At 39.7% G+C, this 23,380-nt stretch overlaps 1 protein-coding gene across 2 annotated transcripts in view; it reads left to right on the forward strand.

Annotated features, from left to right (window-relative positions):
- The first annotated feature begins 879 nt into the window (after nucleotides 1-879).
- EXD2 (exonuclease 3'-5' domain containing 2) overlaps nucleotides 880-23,380 on the forward strand; it is a 57,540-nt gene continuing 35,039 nt past the window's right edge. The window contains exons 1-2 of one of the 2 annotated variants that reach the window (XM_032344592.1): nucleotides 880-1,000; nucleotides 13,640-14,029. In XM_032344592.1, coding sequence (XP_032200483.1) covers nucleotides 13,691-14,029 — 339 coding nt within the window. In that variant the 5' untranslated portion in view covers nucleotides 880-1,000; nucleotides 13,640-13,690. The remainder of the gene's footprint in view (nucleotides 1,001-13,639; nucleotides 14,030-23,380) is intronic. The other variant, XM_032344593.1, reaches the window with a different exon arrangement.

Below are 23,380 nucleotides of genomic sequence, written 5' to 3' on the forward strand. Positions count from 1 at the left end.
TCCGCTATATGGGTACTTACCTAATGGAACTTAGAACCTCTTTTCCTGTGCAGGAGGCAGTATAATACAGAGAATGAGAGCGAAAAGCTTTGCAAGAAGATAGACTGAGGTTTGATTTTCAGCTCTAATGCTTCCTTGCTACTACCTTGAGAATTTATTTAACCTTTCTCCATTTTATGGAAAATGTCACTGCTAATAGTACTGCTTCAGTAGTTTGTTTTGAGGATTAAATGAGATAAAATACATAAAATAATTTCCCAGCACGTGGTGTGTACATAGTCAACAAATGGCAGCTATTACTATACCTTATATTCTTTACGCTCATCTCTTTTCTCCTTCTGTTACACTTTCTATTGACAGAGAAACAATACATTAGCCTCTTGACATATAATAGTTGCTGATAAAGACTAGTTGAATGAATGACTTTTAAATATAAACACAAGGTATTGTGGTTATTGTTATAAAAGATGGCATAATTATTACAATGGCAATATTACAAAATGCACTGCTAATCAGGAATACAATATTTAAACAAGTGTCTCTCCCATTTACCTTTGTCATTTAACAGTTAAGATAATTAGTGCAGGAGAGTAACGTGACTTGAGCTAATTAGTAATAACAATTAGATGTTTTATATTGCATTTGTGATGATTCCAGAGGCTTCTTCTGTTAAGACCAAAACCAACACAAATAAAAATACCACCCCAGAAACAAAAACAAAACACCCCTTTTCTGAAGCGACGTTAAGCCTTCCCAATCTTAACAGATCCTTTGTTCAGCAGTGAAGAAACTGGGGAGGGCACTGCCCCAGCAGCTTCCGTACAACATGGCGTCGCCCATCTGTACACCCCAGCTGGGTTTACGTCCTCTTTGTCCGTCGCAGGACCGGAAGTGGTTTCGGCCCTAGTGGATCCGGGTGGGTGCGCGCAGGTGGCCGAGGAGGGTTCCAGTTCTTCGGCGTGAGGTGCCGCAGGTGTTCGGCTTAGGTCCCGGGTCGCAGGTAAGTGAGAACAAGGGGTCCGCGGGGCCTTTCACCCGCCTTGTGCGAGGAAAGGAGGGGGATTCCAGTGCGGATTGAGGAGAAGCGGTGTGGAGCTGGAGATGTCACTGTGTGGGGGGGCGACTTATTGCGGGGACCCCGCCGTCCCCGAGCGACTTGGCCCAGCCCTTGTCCCCCTCCTGGGGCGCGGCCTCCTCGCCCCCACCCCCACGGCGGTTCAGCACCCAGGTGTGCGACGAGGGCTCTCGCCCCGGCCCGGCCGCCCACACGCGCTCCCCGGGCCCCTTCGTCTGTCTCTAGGAGCACCTACCAAAGCTTCGTGGCCTCTAGACCCCGTCAGCTCAAAAGGAGGCACCGCCCACAGCACCTGGCAACTCCTAGGGCGCTGCGTGCTGCACGCGGCCGCAGTTACGGGTCCCTCCCCTCTATTCGTGGGGACCTGCTCCCGCCCCCAGTGTTACCACCCCTTTCCTCCCAGACCACACCCGCTGCTCTGGGCCTGGCTGGGAGCCGGCTCTTTCTCTTTCCGCATCCCTGGGATGGAGACTCGAGACCCTAGAGATGCCTACGAAATTGATCCTTGTCCATTGACATATAAGGGAACCCGACCCTTCCTGAGCTTTTGATGCACTGATGGGGCGCAAACTCTCTTAGATACCCGCTCCTTGAGAACACTACATTATTTATACCATTTTTTAAAGTTTATTGTTTTATTTTGTTTGTTTTATTTATTTATTTTTTTAAGTGATGCCTGTACCCAGTGTGGGGCTCCAGCTCACAACCCCGAGATCGAGAGTCGCGTGCTCCACCGACTGAGCCAGCCAGGCGCCCCATACCGTATATCTTTTTTTTTTTTTTTTTTTGGTTCTATTACATGGATAGAAGGAACTGCATGGGAATATTTTGTTAATTATCAGAATTAGGAATTGTGGGAGAAAAGCGGCTTAATAGGAAATAATGATTCGTTTTGGTCAGGCTGAGCTGGTTCTAAAAATGTATTCTTTTATATTTAATTTTTAAAATTTATTTATTTATTTGAGAGAGAGTGAGAGCAAAAGCTGGGGGAACCGCAGAGGGATTGAACAGGGCTCAATCCCAGGACCCTGGAATCATAACTGGAGCCTAGGCAAATGCCAAACTCACTGAGCCACCCAGGCGCCCTACCTTTATATTTATTTTAGTCGTTGTTCATGCATACAGCCTTTGAAAAAAAATCATGTAAGAAATTTAAACAAAATGGGGCGCCTGGGTGGCTCAGGGGTTAAAACCTCTGCCTTCCCAGCATCCTGGGATCGAGACCCGCATGGGGCTCTCTGCTCAGCGAGGAGCCTGCTTCCCTTCCTCTCTCTGCCTGCTTGTGATCCGTCTATCAAATAAAAAACAAAAAACAAAAAAAGAAAAAAATTTAAAATGGATTCTGTTTGATCTCTCTCCATCTCCATCTTTACTCTGTTAGCCCTAAAGTAAGACCTGTTACCAGTTTGGGATGTGTTTTTCTATTTCTCTTTCTTAACATTTATTGACAAGTATTCACATAAGTTACATGTATGTAAGATGTAAGATTTCATGTTAAATTTCTACTAATACATATTTTACAAATATGACATATTGTACCTATTCAGCAGCTTGACCTTTTATACTTAAAAATGGGTCTTGGAACTTTTTCTTTGTTCATATGTATGGGAGATCGGCCTTATTCTTTCTACTTGCTCTGTAAATTCCACGGTTTATTAAGATTTCATAGTATGCGAGATTCCATAGATTGCTCACAGTTAGACACAACGTGGCAGAGAACATCCTTCCACATGTGTCTGTGTGCCCATGTGGACATTTCAAACCTGCAGTTTGAACTGATGGGCGGGACGGTGTGGACATTTAATGGCAAACTGCCCACCCACAATGTATAATAATGTTTATTTCCCTAGCTCTTTTAAACATTTGATGCTGTTAATCTTTTTCATTTTCGCCAGTCTGATGGGTGAAAAATGATGCTGATCAGTGTTTTAATTTGCATTTCCCTAGTTACTAGTGAGATTGGGCATCTTTTCATGATTGTTGGCTGTTGGTATTTCCTCTTTTGAGAAATGTCTTTTTTTAATTGGGCTGTTTTTTAATATGTAGTAGTCTTTTATGTATTCTGGATATTAATTTTTGGTCATTTATATTTGTTTTAAGTATTTAGTCCCAACTTAGTGCTTTTTAAATAAAGTTGGTGCTTGTCTTTTAACTACATGGCATCTTTGTCAAACCGTAGTTTTAAATTTTACATTTAAATGTATCAGTTTTTTACTCTATGTATTTTGTATTTTGTGACTGTCATTCCCTCCCTGAGTGGTTCTCCAGTGCGAGATATTTTGCCCTTCAAGGGCTGTTTGGCAATGTGAGGAGACATTTTTTTTAGTTGTCTAACTGGGGTTGTGGAATGACAGGCATCTACTGGGTGGGAACCAGGGATGCTGCTAAACATCCTACAATGCATAGGAAAGCCCTCTACAACAGAGAATTTTTCTGGACTAAAAAGTCAGTAGTGCTGATGTGGAAAAACCCCATTATACCCTAAGGCACAACAGGGTTCTCTCTTATGAGTATATTTTCCTGTGAATTCTTACATGTTTGAGTTTTTCGTCAGTTCCTCTGGATATGTGTGAGTGTGTGAGTGAATGGTGTGTGCATAGTTACTGTTTTCCCAATAGTGCCACTCTGAATATTAAATACATTCTTGATGCATTAATCTGAAATGCCACATTTGTCATTTACTACTTTCTCACACACACACAATCAGTTTCTGGACTCCTCTATTCTGTGGCCTAATTTTCTGTTTTCCTGGACCAATACCACAATATCTTATGTTAAATATGTGTTCTATTTGATGTTTAGTAGGATAAATTCTCCCTTATAATTATTACTGTCATTACTTAGTTAAAAATTGTATATTTTTTCAGCTCACATACTCATTTAAAAACTATTTTGGGGGACGCCTGGGTGGCTCAGTCAGTTAGGCTGTTGCCTTCCACTCAGGTTACGATCCTAAGATCCTGGGATCGAGTCCCGCATGGGGCTCCTTGCTGAGGAGAGAGCCTGCTTCATCCTCGGCTTGCTCTGCCTACTGCTCCCCCTGCTTGTGCTCTCTCTCTCTCTTTGACAAATAAAATCTTTAAAAAAAAAACTATTTGGGGGCTAATCTTAGTTTCTTTTCCAGATTTTTAGAATTAGCTTGGCAAGTAGTTTTTTTAAGTGGCTTTATGGAGATGTAGTTTACATAACTGGATGTTTAAAGTGTACAATTCAGTGGTTTTTTTTAGTGTATTCACAGTTGTGCTGCCATTACCACAATCTAATTTTAGAACATTTTCATCACCCCAAAAAGAAACCCATGCCAGTTAGCAGTCATTCCCCATCCCATTCCCCAGTACCCAAGCCCTAGGTAGCCCCTAATCTTTCTGCCTTTATAGATCCAAATCTTTTATATAAATGCAATCATACAATTTGTGATATTTTATGATAGGTTTCTTTCACTCAGCATAATGTTTTTAGGTTTCATCCATGTTGTTGAATGTATCAGTACTCATCCTTTTTTTTTTTTTTTTTTTTTTAACTGCTGAACAGAATTCCATCCTACATTGTATTTGTTTCCTAGGGCTAGGGTAACAAAGTAACACAAACTGGGTGGCTTAAAATAACAGCAGTGTATTCTCTCCCTGTTCTGGAGGTGATAAAGTCCAAAATCAAGGTGTCAGCAGGGCTTTTCCATCTCTGATGGCTCTACAGGAGAATCCTTTCTTGCCTCTTAGCTTCTGGTGATTACTGGCAATCCTTGGCTTATGCCAAAACTCTAGCCTCTGCCTCTGTCTTCAGAGAGCCTTCTTCCCTGAGGGTCTGTCTTGATGCCGTAATTCTGTCTCTTGGAGCCTGTTTCTGTGTCTTTTTCCTTCATGGAAGGACACCATTTCTTTTGGATTACAGTCCCGCATTACTTAAAATGACCTCATTTTAACTTGATTATGTGTGCAAAGACCTAATTTTCAATAAGGTCATGTTCACAGGTACCAAGGATTAGGACTTCAAAATCTCTTTTTTTGAGGACCCGGTTCAACCCATAACCTTATGGATATGGTACATTTTATGTATCCACTTGTCAGCTGAAGGATATATACATTGTTTCCACTTTTTGACTATTATGAATAATGGGACTGTGAACTTTTGTTTGGACATGTTTTCATTCCTCTTGGGTATATACTTAGCAGTGGAATTGCTGGGTCATATGGCAACCCTATGTTTAATCATTTGAGGAACTGCCAGAGTGTTTTTCTTTTCCTTTTTTTTTTTTTTAAGATTTTATTTATTTATTTGACTGACGGAGATCACAAGTAGGCAGAGAAGCAGGCAGAGAGAGGAGGAAACAGGCTTCCTGCTGAGCAGAGAGCCCGATGCGGGGCTCGATCCCAGGACCCTGAGATCGTGACCTGAGCCAGAGGCAGAGGCTTAACCCACTGAGCCACCCAGGCGCCCCCAGAGTGTTTTTCAAAGCAGCTGCACCATTTTACGTTCCCACCAGCAATATGTGAGAGTTATAATTTCTTCTAATTATTGCTAGCACTCATTATCTTTTTTTTAATAAAAATTTTAAAAAGGTTTTATTTATTTATTTGACAGAATGAGAGAGATCACAAGCAGGCAGAGAGGCAGGCAGAGAGAGAGAGAGGAGGAAGCAGGCTTCCCGCCCAGCAGAGAGCCCCATGCAGAGAGCTCCATGCGGGACTCTATCCCAGGACCCTGAGATATGCCTGAGCCAAAGGCAGAGGCTTAACCAGCTGAGTCACTCAGGCGCCTCTGTTTTGTTTTGTTTTTTAAATTAGAGCCTTCCTAGTAGGTATGAAGTGGTATCTCATTGTCATTTTGATCTGTATTTCCCCAATAGCTTTTCATGTGCTTATTGGCCATAGGTATATCTTCTCTGAAGAAATGTCTGTTCAGATTCTTGCCTGTTTTCAACCAGTTTATCTTTTTTATTATTGAATTGTAAGAGTTCTTTATATATTCTACATACATGCTCTTAGCAGATCTATGCTTTGGAAATATTTTCTCCTATCCTGGGGATTGTCTTTTCATTCTCTTGATGGTCAATTCATTTTTTAGAAAGTTTTTAAAAATTAAGTTTGCATTACATTTATGTTATTTTGACCATTTCTGTAAAACAATCTCTTTATTTAAAAAATGGAATAATTATAGTACCTATTGCAGAAGGTTATTGAAAGGATTGAGTACCGTATACATGATTGTATATAATTGTATATACCTCACACAGGCTATATACTCTGTGACAGCTGTGATCATCTCTCTCTGCTCTTCCAGTTTATACCTAACTGTGTGTGTGTATGTGTGTGTGTGTGTGTGTGATAGTTGTGTGTGGTTTTATAAAAGTGTATGTTGCTATTATGAGTGGGCTTTTCTTCATGTTTTTATAATGGTTTTGGAAAGCTCTTGATTTTATATATTCATCAAACTTTCAAAATGATAAGTTGTGAAAGTTATGACTTGTTTACTTATCCGGGTGATTCCAGTCCAGTCATTCTGTTAGGAACCGTGGTTCTTTTTTTCTTCTTCTTTTTCTTTTTATAACGAAGAGCTACACCCAACGTTGAAATCTCATGATCCAGGGAGTCCTGTGCTCTAGTGACCAAGCCAGCCAGGTGACCTCCCCTGCCCCACTCACGCCCACCCACCCCATGATTCTTTTTCATTCTGCCTTCTTCTGCCTTCATTTGGATCTCCTTCCCTTCCAGGCTCTATTCTTTTGAGTCTTCCATTCCTCTTGCCTTGCTTTCCTCCAGTCTAGCCCTCACACAGCCACCATGGTGTTCTTTGAAATCTAAGCCTGAGGCTGGCACTTCCCTTATAAGTCTTATTGGCTGTCCATTAGGCCCCTCATGCCTCACTCTAGATCTGCTGATTCCAGCACTATCTGTCTCTATTTTCTTGTATGCCCACTATGCTCTAGCTCAGCAGTGTCCAATCGAAATATAATGTGAGCCCCATAAACACAGATTTCTAGTAGCCACATTAAAAATCTAAAGAGGGGTAATGTGGGTAGCTCAGTCGGTTAAGTGTGCAACTCTTGATTTCGGCTCAGGCCATGATCTCAGGGTTGTGAGATCGAGCCCCATCTCAGGCTCTGCACTCAGTGGGGTATCTGCTTGACTGAATCATACAATTAAAAATGGTTAAAATGGTAGATTTTGTGTTTTGTATATTTTACTAAAATAAAAAAGTCCACCTTAAAAATCAGTATGGAAATGATCAATAAGATACTTTCACATTTTTTCATACTAAATCTGCAAAGTTCTATATTTTACACTTACAGTACACATTACATTTGCTTAAACTTTGTATCTTGTACGCGCTGTTCCCTCTGCCTGGTGTGCCCTTCTCCTAGCTGCCTGCACACCTGGACGTCTCGCGCTCAGTTTTTGACCCCAGCATCAGCCTCCCCCACACTCTGTCCTGGAGCGTTCCTGTTAGCAATACCCAGGTCCCTTCCTCTTTGCCAAACCCCAGCTCCCACTGTGTTCTCTCCCTCCCCTGCAACCTGTTCACTACAGGTGTTTCTCCTTTCCTGAATCCCGAATTTTTGAGAGCAGATTGTGCCTTTTAACTCTTTACCTGGAGTCTGACATAGTGGCTGGCTTATTGAAAGTGCTACATACATGTTTGCTGAACGAACCCTTTGGCTGGAAAAATACCCACACAAAACTTCTCCATGTAAGAATGAATTAATATGTGTTTTGAATGTTGCCAAACAGTCCCTCATGTGGAGGTACCCTGCTTGCTCCTTCTGGTTCCCTGTGAGGCCTTTCTCTTACACGGGCCACAGGTGACAAAGAGTATGTCAGAACCTTACCATATGCCTGGGAACTCCATATCTGAGGGAGCCCTTCTCAGTGGAAGCAAATCAATAATATTTTGTTTTTTAAGCGTTTTCTACTTTAGTGTCACCTTATTTTAATGTTATGAAATATGGAGATAGTATGAGATGCAAAAATAAATGTAAAATATGAATTAAAACACATGTGAGAAGATGTAATTTTCTTTGAAAACAAAAATTCACTTATCTCTGCAAAATGATTTCTAAGTTGAGAGGGAATGCACAATCAAGATGCAGATTGGTCTCAAAGGATGAAACATTTGGCTGAAACAAACAAGAAATTTAAAAGAAAGAAATGTAAAGCTTTAGATTTAAGTGCAAAATATACATTATAAATATATAAAATGGGGGACTCGATTTGGTATTAGTGAATTTCAATTGACCACAAGCTTTATATGATTAGTGAATTTCAATTGACCACAAGCTTTATATGATCCACCGTTGGGTTTCTCTTCTACTCAAAAACAAGTCATTTCATGCTGCATTAATAAAATCTGGGGTCCAGATATTAGGAAGAAGTAGTAGCAGTGTCGTCTACACCAATCGGACCCTGTGTCAAGTACTGAATACTGACTTGAGTGCCACATTTTAAGAGATACATTGACAAAATTAGAGGCTTTTAGAAGGACCTGGCTACAATGTTGACCCTCCTAGGTCACAGGAAGGCTGCTTGGGTTAAGAAGAGTGCTCTAAGGGAAGCCATAAACGTTGTCTTTACATATCTCACAGGCTCTCAGGAAGGAGGAAATATTGTTGTCATTTCAGGGGCCAGACTGACCATCAAAGACATCGAAGAGAGCAATTTCTGGGGCGACTGGGTGGCCCAGTCAGTTAAGTGCCCAACTCTTGATTTCGGCTCCAGTCTTGATCTCGGGATTGTGAGATTGAGTCCCTGTCCACCTCCATGCTGGGTGTGGAGCCTGCTTAAAATTTTCTCTCTCCAAAACAAACAAACAAATAAACAAACAAACAACACCTAAAATGAGAGCAGTTTCTTTCCTTCTTTTCTTTCTTTCTTTCTTTCTTTCTTTCTTTCTTTCTTTCTTTCTTTCTCCTTCTTCTTCTTTTCTTTGAGAGCGATTTCTAAGTAGGGAACTTTTGCAGAATGCAAGGACTTTTCAACAAAAACTGCCTTTTAAAGTAATGAACTCTGTTCCTGAAAGTATTAGAGACCAAGTCATGCTCTGTCAGGATTACACAGCAAGGATTCTTAACTTGTGCAGGAGCTGAATTTGGCTCTTGCATTTTCACTCTGTGATTCTTTGTTTTGCTTTAATTAGGAGTTCTGTGGTTTATAGTGCCCAGTAGCAGTAAGAGCTGACATTTATGGAACCCTAATGTGCTGGTCGGTGTGCTAAATCAAGTGTATTGATCACCTTACTTTTTTTTTAATTTATTTTTTTTTAAAGATGTTTATTTATTTATTTATTTATTTGACAGAGATCACAAGTAGGCAGAGAGGCAGGCAGAGAGAGAGGGGAAAGCAGGCTCCCAGCTGAGCAGAGAGCCGGACACGGGGCTAGATCCGAGGACCCTGAGACTATGACCTGAGCCTAAGGCGGAGGCTTAACCCACTGAGCCACCCAGGCGCCCCTAATTCATTTTATTTTTTAAAAAGATTTTATTTATTCATTAGAGCGCATAAGCAAAGGGAGCAGCAGAGGGACAGGGAGAAGAAGCTGACTCCCCGTTGAGCAAGGAGCCTGATGCAGGGCTTCATTCCAGGACCTTGGGATCATGACCCAAGCCAAGGGCAGCCACTTAACTGACTGAGCCACCGAGGCACCCCTACTATGTACAATTAAAAAAAAAATTAAAATGGCAAATTGTTTTTAGTCATGGAAAGTGGTGAAGCATTGAAAGCTTTGGATCCCAGAGCAAGCCCTTAGAGAGGTATCTTAATTTGTTTGGGCTGCTAAAGTAGAATGTCACAGACTGGGTGAATCATAAAAAACAGAGATGGATTTCTCCCAATTTGGAGGCAGGAAGTCCAGGATGCCAGCCTGGTTAGGGCCTGGTGAGGGCCCTCTTCCAAAAGGCAAACCTCTGACTTCTCACTGTAGCCTCACAGGGCAGAGATCAGAGAGAGGCAAGCTTTTATAAGGGCATGAATCCCATCATGGGGGCTCCACCCTCATGACCTCACCCAACCCTAATCACCTTCCAGAGGCTCCCTCCTCCTAATACCATCACATTGGGGGAGAGGATTTCAACGTATGAATTTTAGAGGGACATAGACTTTCAGTTTGTAATGCAAAATTTGATTTTTCTCACTTCTGGCCCAGCATTGAACCATATTGTTTTTTTCTTATTAGCATCAAGGCTCAGTAAGGGGAAGAATACTTTTTCCATTGGAATAAACAAATTTTTATAATTGGATGGTTAAAATAGAGACATTTTTCATAAAATGTAACATCTTAGATTGAGTTTTATTCATTTGATGAGTATTTATTGTAATGAGCTCTGTGATAGTTACTGGGGACATATGTTGTGTTGAAGGAGACAAGTAAGGTCCCTGTTTTCATGGAGTTTACAGTCTAGTGGGAAAGACAGTGAATGAACCAACAGTTATTCATTAGGCCAACAGGAAAACATCAGAAATATTGCTGATTTTTTTTTTAATATTGCTGAGTTTTGACAAATGTGCATACCCGTAAGCCAAGCTCCCATCAAAACTTGGGATATTACATGCAATTCTAGAAAGTTCCCTCTTGCCTGCAATGCTCTTCCCTAGATTTTCCTGACTGGCTCTTTTTTTGATACTCAGTGCTCAGCTTAAATCTATCTGCCCTGTAACTAACTGCCCTCCCTCCACCCCAAGGCAGCTACTGTTCAAATCTTTTTCTACTATAGATTAATTTTAGTTGTTCTAGAACTTTATGTAAATAGAACCATACAGTATCTCTTTTGTATCTGGCTTCTTTCACTCAGCCTAATGTTATTTAAGATTCATGCATGTATCTTTAGTCTTATGAATAAAGCTGTTACGAACATTCTTAAAAGTAAGTCTTTTCGTGGATAGATTTTATTTTATCCAGCTTGGGACTCAGAGAATTGTACTAAACCTGATGACCTCTATCTTCCCACTCTTCATTACATGGATGTTGAGTTTCTCAATCTAGCCTTCATGTCTCTGCTGTTTTCTGTATCTTTCTGTGCTGCATTCTGAGGGAGTTTCTCAGATTTAGCCTCAATTCCCTAACACTCTCATCTCACTGTCTGATCGATTCAACCTGTCTATTGATTACTGGACTTTTAAAAATTTTTAACAATTATCTAGAATTTCTATTTTTTTTGTTGTTTCCTGTTGATGTATTAGATTATTTTACTTAATTTCCCTGAGTGTTATTATTTTATTTATTTTTTAAAAAGATTTTATGTATTTATTTGACAGAGATCACAAGTAGAGAGGCAGGCAGGGAGAGAGAGAGAGAGAGAGAGGATTAAGCAGGTTCCCAGCTGAGCAGAGAGCTCAATGCCGTGCAGGGGGCTCAATGCCAAGACCCTGGGATCACCACCTCAGCCAAAGGCAGAGGCTTAACCCACTGAGCCACCCAGGCACCCCTTGAGTGTTATTATTTTAAAGTTCCTTTCAGATCTCAGATAACACGTATTTTTGTTTGGTTCTTCTGTGGATTGTTTTTTAATTGGCTTTAGGGTTTAAAAATTTTTTTTTTTTTTATTCATTTATGATTGCTCTTCCTGAGACTGATGTTCTGTGGAGGTCCTTTTTGTTTCCTGTGTGTTAGAAGCACACACACAAACACACACTCCCAACAGAATGCACCAATTCTAACCATTTTAGTTTTAGTTTCGTGGCTTAGGGTTTTCTTTTGTGAGGTTAATGTGAACTTGGGCCCTGCACTGCTTCACAGTACAGCTTGAGCATCTGCCTTCCCATGAGGAGCTCTGTTCATACTCCCAGCCTTGGGCAGGTGGCTTGCCTGGATGGTGGTGGGTGAGCGCTTTCAGTTCTTGTTCATGGACAAGGTAGCACTCTCCTGGGTCTCAGCTGTGCCCTGAGCTTGTGGCCTAGACTTCTGGTCATGGGCTGGTATGAGATCTGGTCTCTGCCCATCTGTATCTCCCACCCACTTCCATTTCTGGTACCTGATGATTTCCCTTTCTTCTTTTTGAGTTTAACTCTGTATTTTACACACACACACACACACACACACACATATATATAATATAACAATATGTAATAAATATATATTTATATATAATAAATAATATGTATTATTTAATACATATTAAAAAGATAAATGTTTTCTCCAGCATTTTGTATTGTTTCCAGGGGTAAAGGAAGGGTTTTTTGGTTTTTTTTTTTTAAAGTCTTCTCAGAGTATTTTAACTAGAAGTTTGTGCAAATTTTTAAATCTCATTAAGCCTTCAATAAAAGTACTGGAGAAAGTACGCATGAATACTTAGCACAGTTTCTGCAATAAAGTAAATCTTTTTAAAACAACACAGCCGTTTCTTTGTTTTCATTAGCAGTGTAATAATTGTGATTTCATTTTTCATCTCCAATGCCAAATATCTCTGTAGGTATGACCATAGCCCAGGGTTGTTGTAAATACTGAATTATTTTAAAAAATAGTTGTTACTGAAGCTTTGAAAAATGATAAAAATAGTACACATTCAATGGGAAACTCTCAGCCGTAGATAAGCGTAGGCAGGGTCTAGCAGATCGCTGTGTCTTTGGGCATTAGAGATTTTAGGCCAGAGCCCACAGATGGGTGGCACAGAGCCCAGAGTGTTTTTGTTTGGCTGGTACAGTGTTTTAAAAACTGTAAATTTGTTGCTGACACTTAAAAATAGTGACATTTTGCATAAAATTTAGATATCTGACTTCTCTTGAATAATGGAGTTATCTAGATCATACTGGGCCTGCTTCCCAAACAGGATCAGTCACTTTGTGCTGAATGGTGTCTGTCCCATGATTGCTCTCTGTGACTAAGGCCAAGGGCTGCTTACCCTTTATTATTACATATTTTCTGCTGTTATTTAAGTAGTACAGAAATAGTACTATATATCAAAAATAGGAAAACAAAAGATAGATGGAGAAAACAATGTGTGATAAGAAAAATGGAAGAGAGATTGTTGTGTGGGGTTCCCCTGACTAAAGCCATCTGCCATTCTTAATTTTTTTTTAATTGTATGAAATACTAGAACATCAAACTGATCGCAGTGACCACCTAAGGGCAGTAGGATTATAATTAATTTGATTTTTCTTTTTTTTTTTCCTAAGGTTTGATTTTTTTTTTTTTTATTAGAGCACAAGCAGGGGGAGGGGCAGGCAGAGGGAGAGGGAGAAGCAGGCTCCCTGCTGAGTAAGGAGTGCGATGTGGGACTTGATCTCAGGGCCCTGGAATCATGACCTGAGCCAAAGCCAGCCACTTAACTGGCTGGGCCACCCAGGTGCCCATGATTTTTCAAATTCTGTACAAGTGCGCCTATTGTCACAGGATTAAGTGAGTGCTGGGCAGCTGGTAGAGGGCTGGGGGGTTTCTCTGGTGAGAATGAAGATAGCGATAGATGGAGTACAGAATGTACAAAAGTGAGAAAAATAAATATCACTCCACATGGAAATTTGTAGCATTTTGTGTTAGTTTGTGGACACATGGATGATACCTAGAACACTTTTTAGGGGAAAACATGTTTCCATCTGGGTTTAAAGCCTGTATGTAAATATATTGTTGCCACTTGTTTTGCAGATTGTGGGATTAGTGATATGCTTTCCTAAACAGCAAAAAAAAAAGTTGAAGATGTCTAGATACTTAATGGCTTTGACAGTGACCACCCTCGTCGGTGTGGCCGTTGGGGGGTTTGTCCTGTGGAAAGGCATCCGGAGGCGGAGGAGTAAAGCGAGCCTTGACACCCACACCGGGCAGCAGCAGCAGCCGCAGCAAGCACCCAGCAGGGGGGAGTCACCCTCCCCGGAAGAGGACCAGCAGTGTTCCAGTGCCCCCCGAGCCTGGTGGGAGGAAAGGATCCTCGGAGCGAAGGTGGTCACCGTGTCCCAGGAGGAGGAGTGGGATCAAATTGAGCCCTTGCTTAGGAGTGAGTTACAAGATTGTCCAGTGCTTGGAATTGACTGTGAGTGGGTAAGTTGAACAGCAGAAACAAAACATGTAAAACTTTTCTGCTTTTCTAACTAGGTAACTGAATTGTCACATCGAGATAAGATTAAAGGTGAATTAGCTTGTTCTCAGCTAGCTCACAAATAGAATTTAGCAGGAGAAGCTGCTTCTCTTCTTAGGATAGAGGGGTGCTCATAGTCATGGGTTCTAGAGTGAGACAAATCTGCACTAGCTCCATTTTGAACACTTACTGTTCTTTGAACTTGGACAAGCTTCTTAAGCTCTCAGAGTTTCAATGAAGTTTTGTCCAACAGGGAAGTAATGGTATCTCCCTCCCCGGGCTTTTCAAAGGATTCATATTGTCAAGCCTTATGAGGGGTTCAGCATGATTTTCACATGTAGTCAGTGCTCATTAAATATTAGCTATTATTAATATTTTTAATAGTATTTTTGTAAGGATGCCATGGAGAAGATAGTTAAGGAAGTCTGCTTAAAGGGGAGTTATTACACAAAGGAGCATTTAAAGAGATAACAATTAAAATTTGAAATACTGTTTACTCTCAGCCAGGTACTTTGCTGTTTTGTTTGCTTGTCTTCTTTAATTAACGCAGTAATCCTATGTAGAAAGATACTATTGTTATCTTTACTTTATAGCTAGGAAAGGAGGCATAAAAGTAACCACTTGAGCCCTGGGCTTTTTTTTTTTTTTTAAAGATTTTATTTATTTATTTGACAGAGAGATCACAAGTAGGCAGAGAGGCAGGCAGAGAGAGAGGGACTCCCCTCTGAGCAGAGAGCCCGATGCAGCCAGGCTCAATCCCAGGACCCTGGGATCATGACCTGAGCCAAAGGCAGAGGCTTTCACCCACTGAGCCACACAGACGCCCCATCTTTTTTTCTTTCTTTCTAGATTTTATTTATTTATTTAGAGAGCATGGGAGTGGGGGGAGGGGCAGAGAGCGAGGGAGCAGTAGATCCCAAGCAGACTCATGCCAAGTGCACGTGGGGCTTGATCTCACAACCCTGAGATCATGACCTGAGCTGAAATCGAGTTGGGCACTTAGTTGATTGAGCCACGCAGGCACCCCACATCTGGTTAATTTTTCTAGTAGCTCTTCCTATGGGAGAGTTGTGACATAGTTGGGATGAGGATCGTACAAGGCATCTGTTCTCTGTTGCTCTGATTCGCAGAGTGAGTTTTAATCTCCTTGAAACAGAAGATATTATAAAAGTATAAATAAGTCATGGTAATCATTTCTGACTAATTCAGTAGAATGCCTTGCCAAGATTCTCTGCTGTATTTCTCTGGGATATCTAGGATATGGCCTAGAGCCAGGACATGGAATCAGCAGAGGCCCTAAGCAGAAGAGCTGCCACAAAATCAGGTCAGAGCATGGTGGGAGGCCTAGCAGGTGCCAGTGCAGTGATGACCAAGGGGACACGTGGCAGCGTGGGCAAGGCTTCGTGGTCACACAAGACCTCATACCTTGGCTACTGGAGGGTATTTCGTTGTATCAGCGATAATAGTAGTTGTTTCTACCAATGACCTTGGGCAACCAGGGAAGGATTGGATACTTTTGGTGTATTCTATATAAGAAACTATATCATTTTAGAAATATTTACACCAACAATAACAGATGAAACCATTGCTGAACAGTGAGCTTTAGTAGATGAGGAAAATTCACTCTTGCCCGACACCTTGATTTTCTAACTAAATGGAAGCATCCGTGCAGCAGCAGGTTAGTCTGAGTGGAGTAGTTAGTGACAGCAGTTGGTTGGTGACTGTAGCAGAGGCAGGGATAAGTGAAAGTGGCAAGTAATCCTAAACCTACTTCCTTTTGGCTTTGGGTAAGTACCGAGCTCCTGCTGGAGGCCACATCTCCCTCAGCTGTGATTGCTTTTCTGATTGCGGCCACAGAAAAGCTTTAGGAAGAGTCATTCATTCCCTGTTTTACCTTTTCTTTTTTCTTTCTTTCTTTTTTTTAGAAATGGGGAAGGAGCAGAGGGAGAGAGAGAATCCCAAGCAGACTCTGTGCTGAGCAGGGAGCCTGATGCGGGGCTCGATTGTAGGACCCTGGGATCTTGACCCGAGCTGAAGGCAGACACTGAGCCAGCCAGGCACCTCTCTCTTTTATAGTTAACATAATTGTCATCCCTCTGGATTCATTCTGCACAATTTCTTTAGGTCTCTTTTATAGTCCCCTTTGGCTTTATTTAGTTTTTTATCGTCTGTTTAACTTGCCCCTTAAGTCTTTTTTTCTTAACCTTTTTTGTGAAATAAAACATATCAAGAAAAATGCCTGAAACAAAAATAGCTAAATGATTTATCTGAGGAGAACAGCTGTGTAACTAGAAACTAGGTCAGGAAATAGAGGATTGCTAGTACCCCAGGAGATCCCCTTATGACCCCTTGTAATCATTATCCCCCAAGGGTTGTCATTATTCTGATTTCATAGTGTTCACATTCTTGTTTTTTGTTACGCTTTTATTACTCAAACATGCATCCCTAAGCACTCTAATTTGGATGTGCCTGGTTTTTAAATTTAATATATATGAAACAGTCAAGTACGTCTTCTTTTGTGTCCATCTTCTTTTGCTCAACATTATGTTTGTGAGATTTGCCTATGATGTGTGTGACTGTGGTTCTATGCCATATAGTAATCTGTTGTATAAAAATGCCACGATTTACTCATCTATTCTAATATTGATGGATATTTGGGTTGTTTGTGATTTGGAGCACTGTCGCAGTGAACATACGCGCTCATTACCATTGGGCATATGTATCTATGAGTGGAGTCCTGGATTGTAGAATTGTGTATTATGTTTTACCTATATGGATAATGCCAAGCTGTTTGCCAAAGTGGTTTTCACTAAATGTATCCTCCAATCAGTATTATATGAGTGTAACCATTGTTGCAGTTGTTTTCAGAAATGCTTCTACAGGGGCGCCTGGGTGGCTGAGTCATTAAGCATCTGCCTTTGGCTCGGGTTGGGTCGTATCTTGGGACTGAGCCTTGCATTGGGCTCCCTGCTCAGCGGGAAGCCTACTTCTCCCTCTCCCACTACCCCTGCTTGTGTTCCCTCTCTCGCTGTTTCTCTTTCTGTCTCTTTGTCAAATAAATAAATAAAATCTTAAAAAAAAAGGTAGTAGTTCTACTGATTTAACCTCCCACCAAGACTATATGAAAGTTGTCTTTGTCATATATCTTATCAACATTTGGTACTGTCAGGTTTTTATTTATTTTTAATTTTTATTTATTTTTTAGTACTGTCAGATTTTTAAATATTAACCATGTCCATGGGTGTGTAGTAATATTTCATTGTGGTTTATAATTTTCACATTCCTGATTATTAGTGAAGTTAAGCATCTTTTTAAAAAGGTTTTTTAGGGGCACCTGAGTGGCTCAAAGGGTTAAAACCTCTGCCTTGGGCTCAGGTCATAATTCCAGGGTCCTGGGATTCAGCCCCACATCCGGCTCTCTGCTCAGCAGGGGGGCCTGCTCCCCCGCCCCCCCCCACCTGCCTCTCTGCCTACTTGTGATCTCTGTCTGGCAAATAAATAAATAAAATCTTTAAAAAAAAAAAGATTTTTAAAAATCCAATATATTTATTTAATTATACCATCTTGCATTTTCTTTCTTTTTTAAAAAAATTTTTTGGAGTTTTAATTTAAATTCCAGTTAACATACAGTGTAATATTAGTTTTAGGAGTATAATGCAGTGATTTAACACTTCCATACAACACCTGGTGCTCATCACAAGTGCACTTGTTAATCCTTATAACCTATTTAACCTGTCCCCAACCCGCCTCCCCGCCCCCAGTAACTATCTGATTCTGAATAGGTGAGAGTTTGTTTCTTGGTTTGCCTCTCTCTCTCTCTTTTTTTCCCCCACTTTGTGTTGTTTCTTAAATTCCATATATGAGTGAAATCATATGGTAATTGTCTTTCTGTGACTAATTTTGCTTAGCTCCATAAATGTTGCAAATGGCAAGACTTCATTCTTTCTTATGTCTGAGTAATATTCCTTTGTGTGTGTGTGTGTGTGTGTGTGTGTATATATATATATATATATATATATATATATTTTACATTATACATTTTACATTATATATATATATATATATATATATATATATATATATACACCACATCTATGTTTATCCATTCATCAGTCAGTGGACCCTTGGCCTGTTTCCATAATTTGGCTATTGTAGATAATGCTGCTTAAACATTGGGGTGCATGTATCCCTTTGGATTAATATTTTTCTATTCTTTGAGTACTATAATTGCTGGATTATAGGGTAGTTCTATTTTTAACTTTTTTGTTTGTTTGTTTGTTTGACAGAGAGATCACAAGTAGGCAGAGAGGCAGGCAGTGAGGCAGGCAGAGAGAAGCAGGCTCCCTGCAGGGAGCCTGATGTGGGGATCATCCCAGGAGCCTGGGATCATGACCTGAGGCAAAGACAGAGGCTTAACCCACTGAGCCACCCAGGCGCCCCCTATTTTTAACTTTTTGAGGGACATCAATATTGTTTTCCAGAGTGGCTGCACCAGTTTGCACTCCCATCCACAGTGCAAGAAGGTTCCCCTTTCTCCACCCCCTCACCAATACCTTTTGTTTCTGGTATTGTTGATTTTAGCCATTCTGACAGGTTTAAGGTGGTATCTCATTGTAGTTTTGATTTACATTTCCCTGATGATGAGGGATGTTGATCATTCTTTCATCTGTCTGTTGGCCATCTGGATGTCTTCTTTGGAAAAAAATCTATTCATGTCTTCTGCCCATTTTTTAATTGGATTACTCGTTTTTATGGCATTGAGTATTATAAGTTCTTTATATATTTTGCCCACTAACCCTTTAGCAGATATGTCATTTACCAGTATCTTCTCCCTTCAGTAGATTGTTTTCTAGTTTTGTTTATTGTTTCCTTCACTGTGCTAAAAAAGTTTTTATTTATTGGGGCACCTGGGTGGCTCAGATGGTTAGGCATCTGCCTTCTGCTCAGGTCATGATCCCAGGTCCTAGGATCAAGCCCCATATCAGTTTCCTTGCTCCTTGGGGAGCCTGCTTCTCCCTCTGCCTCTGTGTCTCTCTCTCTCTCTTTCTCTCATGAATAAATAAATAAAAACTTAAAACAATTTTTTAAGTTTTTATTTATTTTATTTTATTTTTTGATTGAGCATCATTTTACATTTTATTTATCATTTAGGTATCTTCTTTCATGGAGTGCCTGTTCGTCTCTTGTCCCTATTTCTTTGAATTGTCTTTTTCTTACTGATTTAAAGGCACTTTTTATATATTTTTATAATATATAATATATAACATTATATATGATATATTTTTAAATATATTTATATATTTATTTATATATAAATATATTTTATATATTATATATAAAGGCAATATTTATATATTCTTTTTCTTACTGATTTAAAGTCATTTTTTATATATTCTGGCTATGAATCCTTTTTGAGTTAAATGTATACCTTAAATGTTTTCTCCCATTCTGTGAATTTACTTTACATTATTTTTCTTAAGATTTAATTTTTAGGTAATCTCTACACCTAACATGGGGCTCAAACTCACAACCCCAAGATCAAGCGTCGCATGCTCTACTGACTGAGCCATCCAGGTGCCCCATCTGTACATTCTTTTAATGTTATCTTTTGATAATCAGAAGCTCTGTATGGCATAGAAGAAGTCTTATCCTACTCATAGTCATAAAGATATTCTCCTAAATTATTTTCTTAGAGATTTGTGGTTTTAACCTTGCACAATTAGATTTACGGGTCACCTGAAATTGATATGTGTTTCTGTGTGTATGTGTGCATATGCATGTGCGTGTGCATGTGCATGTGTGTGTGGAGGCTGTGAGGTAGAGTCAGGTTTCATTTTTTCCCCATATGAATATCCAGTTGTTTTTGTATCATGAATTGAAAAGATAAACCTTTCTTCACTGCTCAGCAATGCCACTTTGCCACAAAACAAGTGTCTGATTATAAGATCTGTTTCTGGGCTCTCCAGGAATCTGTTGTTCTATTCTTGCACTTATGATCACAAACTATCTTAGTTACTATTGTTTTATCATGACTCCTGCCATCTTGTTCTTTTTTTTTTTTTTAAAGATTTTATTTATTTATTTGACAGACAGAGACCACAAGTAGGCAGAAAGGCAGGCAGAGAGAGAAGGGGAAGCAGGCTCCCCACAGAGCAGAGAGCCTGATGCGGGGCTAGATCCCAGGACCCTGGGATCATGACCTGAGCCCAAGGTAGAGGCTTTAACCCACTGAGCCACACAGGCGCCCCTGTCATCTTGTTCTTTTTCCAGAATATCTTAGACTTGGTCCTTTACATTTCCTTATTTATTTTATTTATTTCTGCTTTTCAGTTTCTACAAAAAATTTTTCTTGATATTTTGATTGAAATTGTATTGCATCAATAGATCATTTTGTGGGGAGTAACTTCTTATAATATTGAGTTTTCTAATCTAAGAATATTTATTTAGACTTTAATTTCTCCTAAAAATCTATTTATAGTTTTCTGTGATTTAAAAAATTCTACTGTAAATGAAATCTTTTTAAAATTTTGTGTGTTTCTGGTATAAAGAAATGCAGTTGATTTTTATGTATGTCTCTTTTATTAAGGGACCTTATTAAACTCATTAATTCAAATTACTCACTTATAGTGTCTTTTGGATTTCTGTGTACACTGTTCTATCATTTGAGAAATGACTTTATTTCTTTCCAGTTCTTAAACTTTTTGTTTCCTCTCCTGTTTTACCATGACTAGGATCACAGTGTAATGTTTAGGAGAAGTGGTGATAGTGGGCATCCTTGACTCAAAATGGCAGTTTCCAACATTTTCATACTGAATATGATATCTGCCATAGGTTGGCTTATAGATCCCTTTACCAGATTAAATACACTACATTCTATTCTTGTTTTTTTAGGAGGTTTTTATTTATTATTATTATGAATAGTTATTGAATTCTATCAAGGGCTTTTTCTGCATTTCCTTTTATATTATTTTTTAAAACAGTTTTTAAGGGTAGGGGCAAAGGGAGAGAGAGGGAATCCTCAAGCAGGGTACCTGCTCAGTGTAGAGCCCCATGTGGATCTCAATGTCATGACTCAGAGCTCATGACCTGAGCTGAGATCAAGAGTCTGACTCTTAACCAGCGGAGCTACCCAGGTGCCCCTTTCTGCATCTTGAGATGACTGTGTAGTTTTTCACCTTTATTCTGTGGTGGTGGTGAAATACATTGATTTTTTTATTTCTGGAGTAAATTCAACTGGGTCATGATGTCTTACTCTTTTCATACATTGCTGAATTCATTTTGCTAATGCTTTTGAGAGGATTTTTTTAAAACTATGTTCATGAGTGATACTGGCTTATAATTTATTTTTTCTAGAAATGACATGTCCCCTTTTGATAAAAAAGTCATGCTGATCTCATACAACAGGTTAAGGCTTTCCTTTTTTTTTTCTTTTTTTTTTTTTTGCATTCTCTGAAAGAGTTTGTATAAGATCGCCATTCTTTTTTTCTTAAATATTTGGTTAGAATCTGTTGGGGAAGCCATATGGAGTTTTTTTGTTTTTGTTTGCTTAGGGAAGTATTTGAATTTTGGATATCATTTTTTTAATGCTTTTGGAGCTATTTAGATTTTCTGTTTCTTCATGCCTTTTTAAAAAAAATGTTGTTTATTTAAAAAAAAAAAGTTGTTTATTTAGTTATAAGTAAGTGATCTCTACACCCAGTGTGGGGCTTGAGCTCCTGACCCCAAGATGAAGAGTGGCATGCTCTTTTGACTGAACCAGCCAGTTGCCCTTGTCTGTTTTGGTAAATTATATTTTTCCTCTAAAGCTGCTTTCAGATTTTAAAATTATGGGCATAAAATTGTTTATAATATCTTCAGACAGTTTTTCTCCCCAGTCTGAAGGATATGTAGGGATGGCTCCCTTTTCATTCTTGACATCACTTGTGCTTCTCTCTTTTTCTTGATTACTCCTTTGGGCTTATCAATTTTATTAGTCTTTGAAGAGAACCAACTTCTCACTTTTGTTGATCTTCTTTATGTTTGTGTTCTGTTTCACTGGTGTCTGCTCTCTTTTTTTTCTTATACTCGCTTGGGTATAATTTGCTATCCTCCATTAATTCTTCAAACCACTTCAATCTGACCTCCTCCTAGACTACCTTACTGAAACTGATCAAATTGACAGAGTTCTTGTTTTCTACGCCAGCAGATACTTATGTGGACTCGTGTTATTCTAGCTCTCAAAAAGCATCTGCACAGTTCCTATGTAAGATATTCTTCCTGGTTCTCATGTCTTCACACTCTCCTGCCTCCTATCATTCCGTTCTTTCCTCTTTTTCATCTTCTGATTTCCCTTTTACCTCGCACCTGAATGTTGAGGCAGCTCAGACTTGGTCCCTTCTCTATCTAGCCCAGGGATTGCAAACTCATATGCCTACAAGTTCCAGATGGGAAATGTAAATGAAGATGTGGAGTGATTGTTCACATTTTTGAGCATACAGAGATACTCTTAACTTTCATAAAGAAATATGCTCCCTCCTTTTTTTCTTTAAATACAAGACCTCTATGATCTTTTATTTTCCTAGTTTTAATAGAGACATGGATCCTTAGAAATATTTCTTTCTATTAGAAAAACAGTGGTGGGGTACCTAGGTGGCTTAGTTTAAGGGTCTGACTTTGGCTCAGGCCATGATCTCAAGTGGGGTGAGGGGGAGGCTTTGCGCTCAGAGGAGTCAGCCTCTCCCTCTGCCCCTCTCCCCATTTATGCACTCACATTCTCTCAAGTGAATAAATAAAATCTTAAAAAAAAAAAGTGGTATACATCAGTAGTAATTGGAAAATGACAGTTGGCTAAGGAGTTCATGCCTTATAGAAATGAGGAAGTGGTTATGCAGGTCAAGCCAAGGGTTGCCAGGTTGCCCAGTTCTTCAAAGAGAAACTTTGAGGGGCACCTGGGTGGCTCAGTGGGTTAAGCTGATGCCTTCGGCTCAGGTCATGATCTCAGGGTCCTGGGATCGAGCGCCGCATCGGGCTCTCTGCTCAGCGGGGAGCCTGCTTCCTTCTCTCTCTCTCTGCCTGCCTCTCTGCCTGCTTGTGATCTCTCTCTGTCAAATAAATAAATAAAATCTTTAAAAAAAGAGAGAGAAACTTTGAATATAGATTTTTAAAAAATGTGAACTTTATTAATTTTTAAATTTTGGTGCAAGTTTTTAAATATGTGAAGACCAAAATAATAATAATAATAATAATATTAATATTAAACATGTCTGTGGATCAGTGGATGTGTCCATGGACCACTAATTTATGTCCTCTCTGTATTCTTCTCTTAAGTGATCTCA

This window comes from Mustela erminea, chromosome 5 (assembly GCF_009829155.1).
Source record: "Mustela erminea isolate mMusErm1 chromosome 5, mMusErm1.Pri, whole genome shotgun sequence".
Taxonomy (NCBI): domain Eukaryota; kingdom Metazoa; phylum Chordata; class Mammalia; order Carnivora; family Mustelidae; genus Mustela; species Mustela erminea.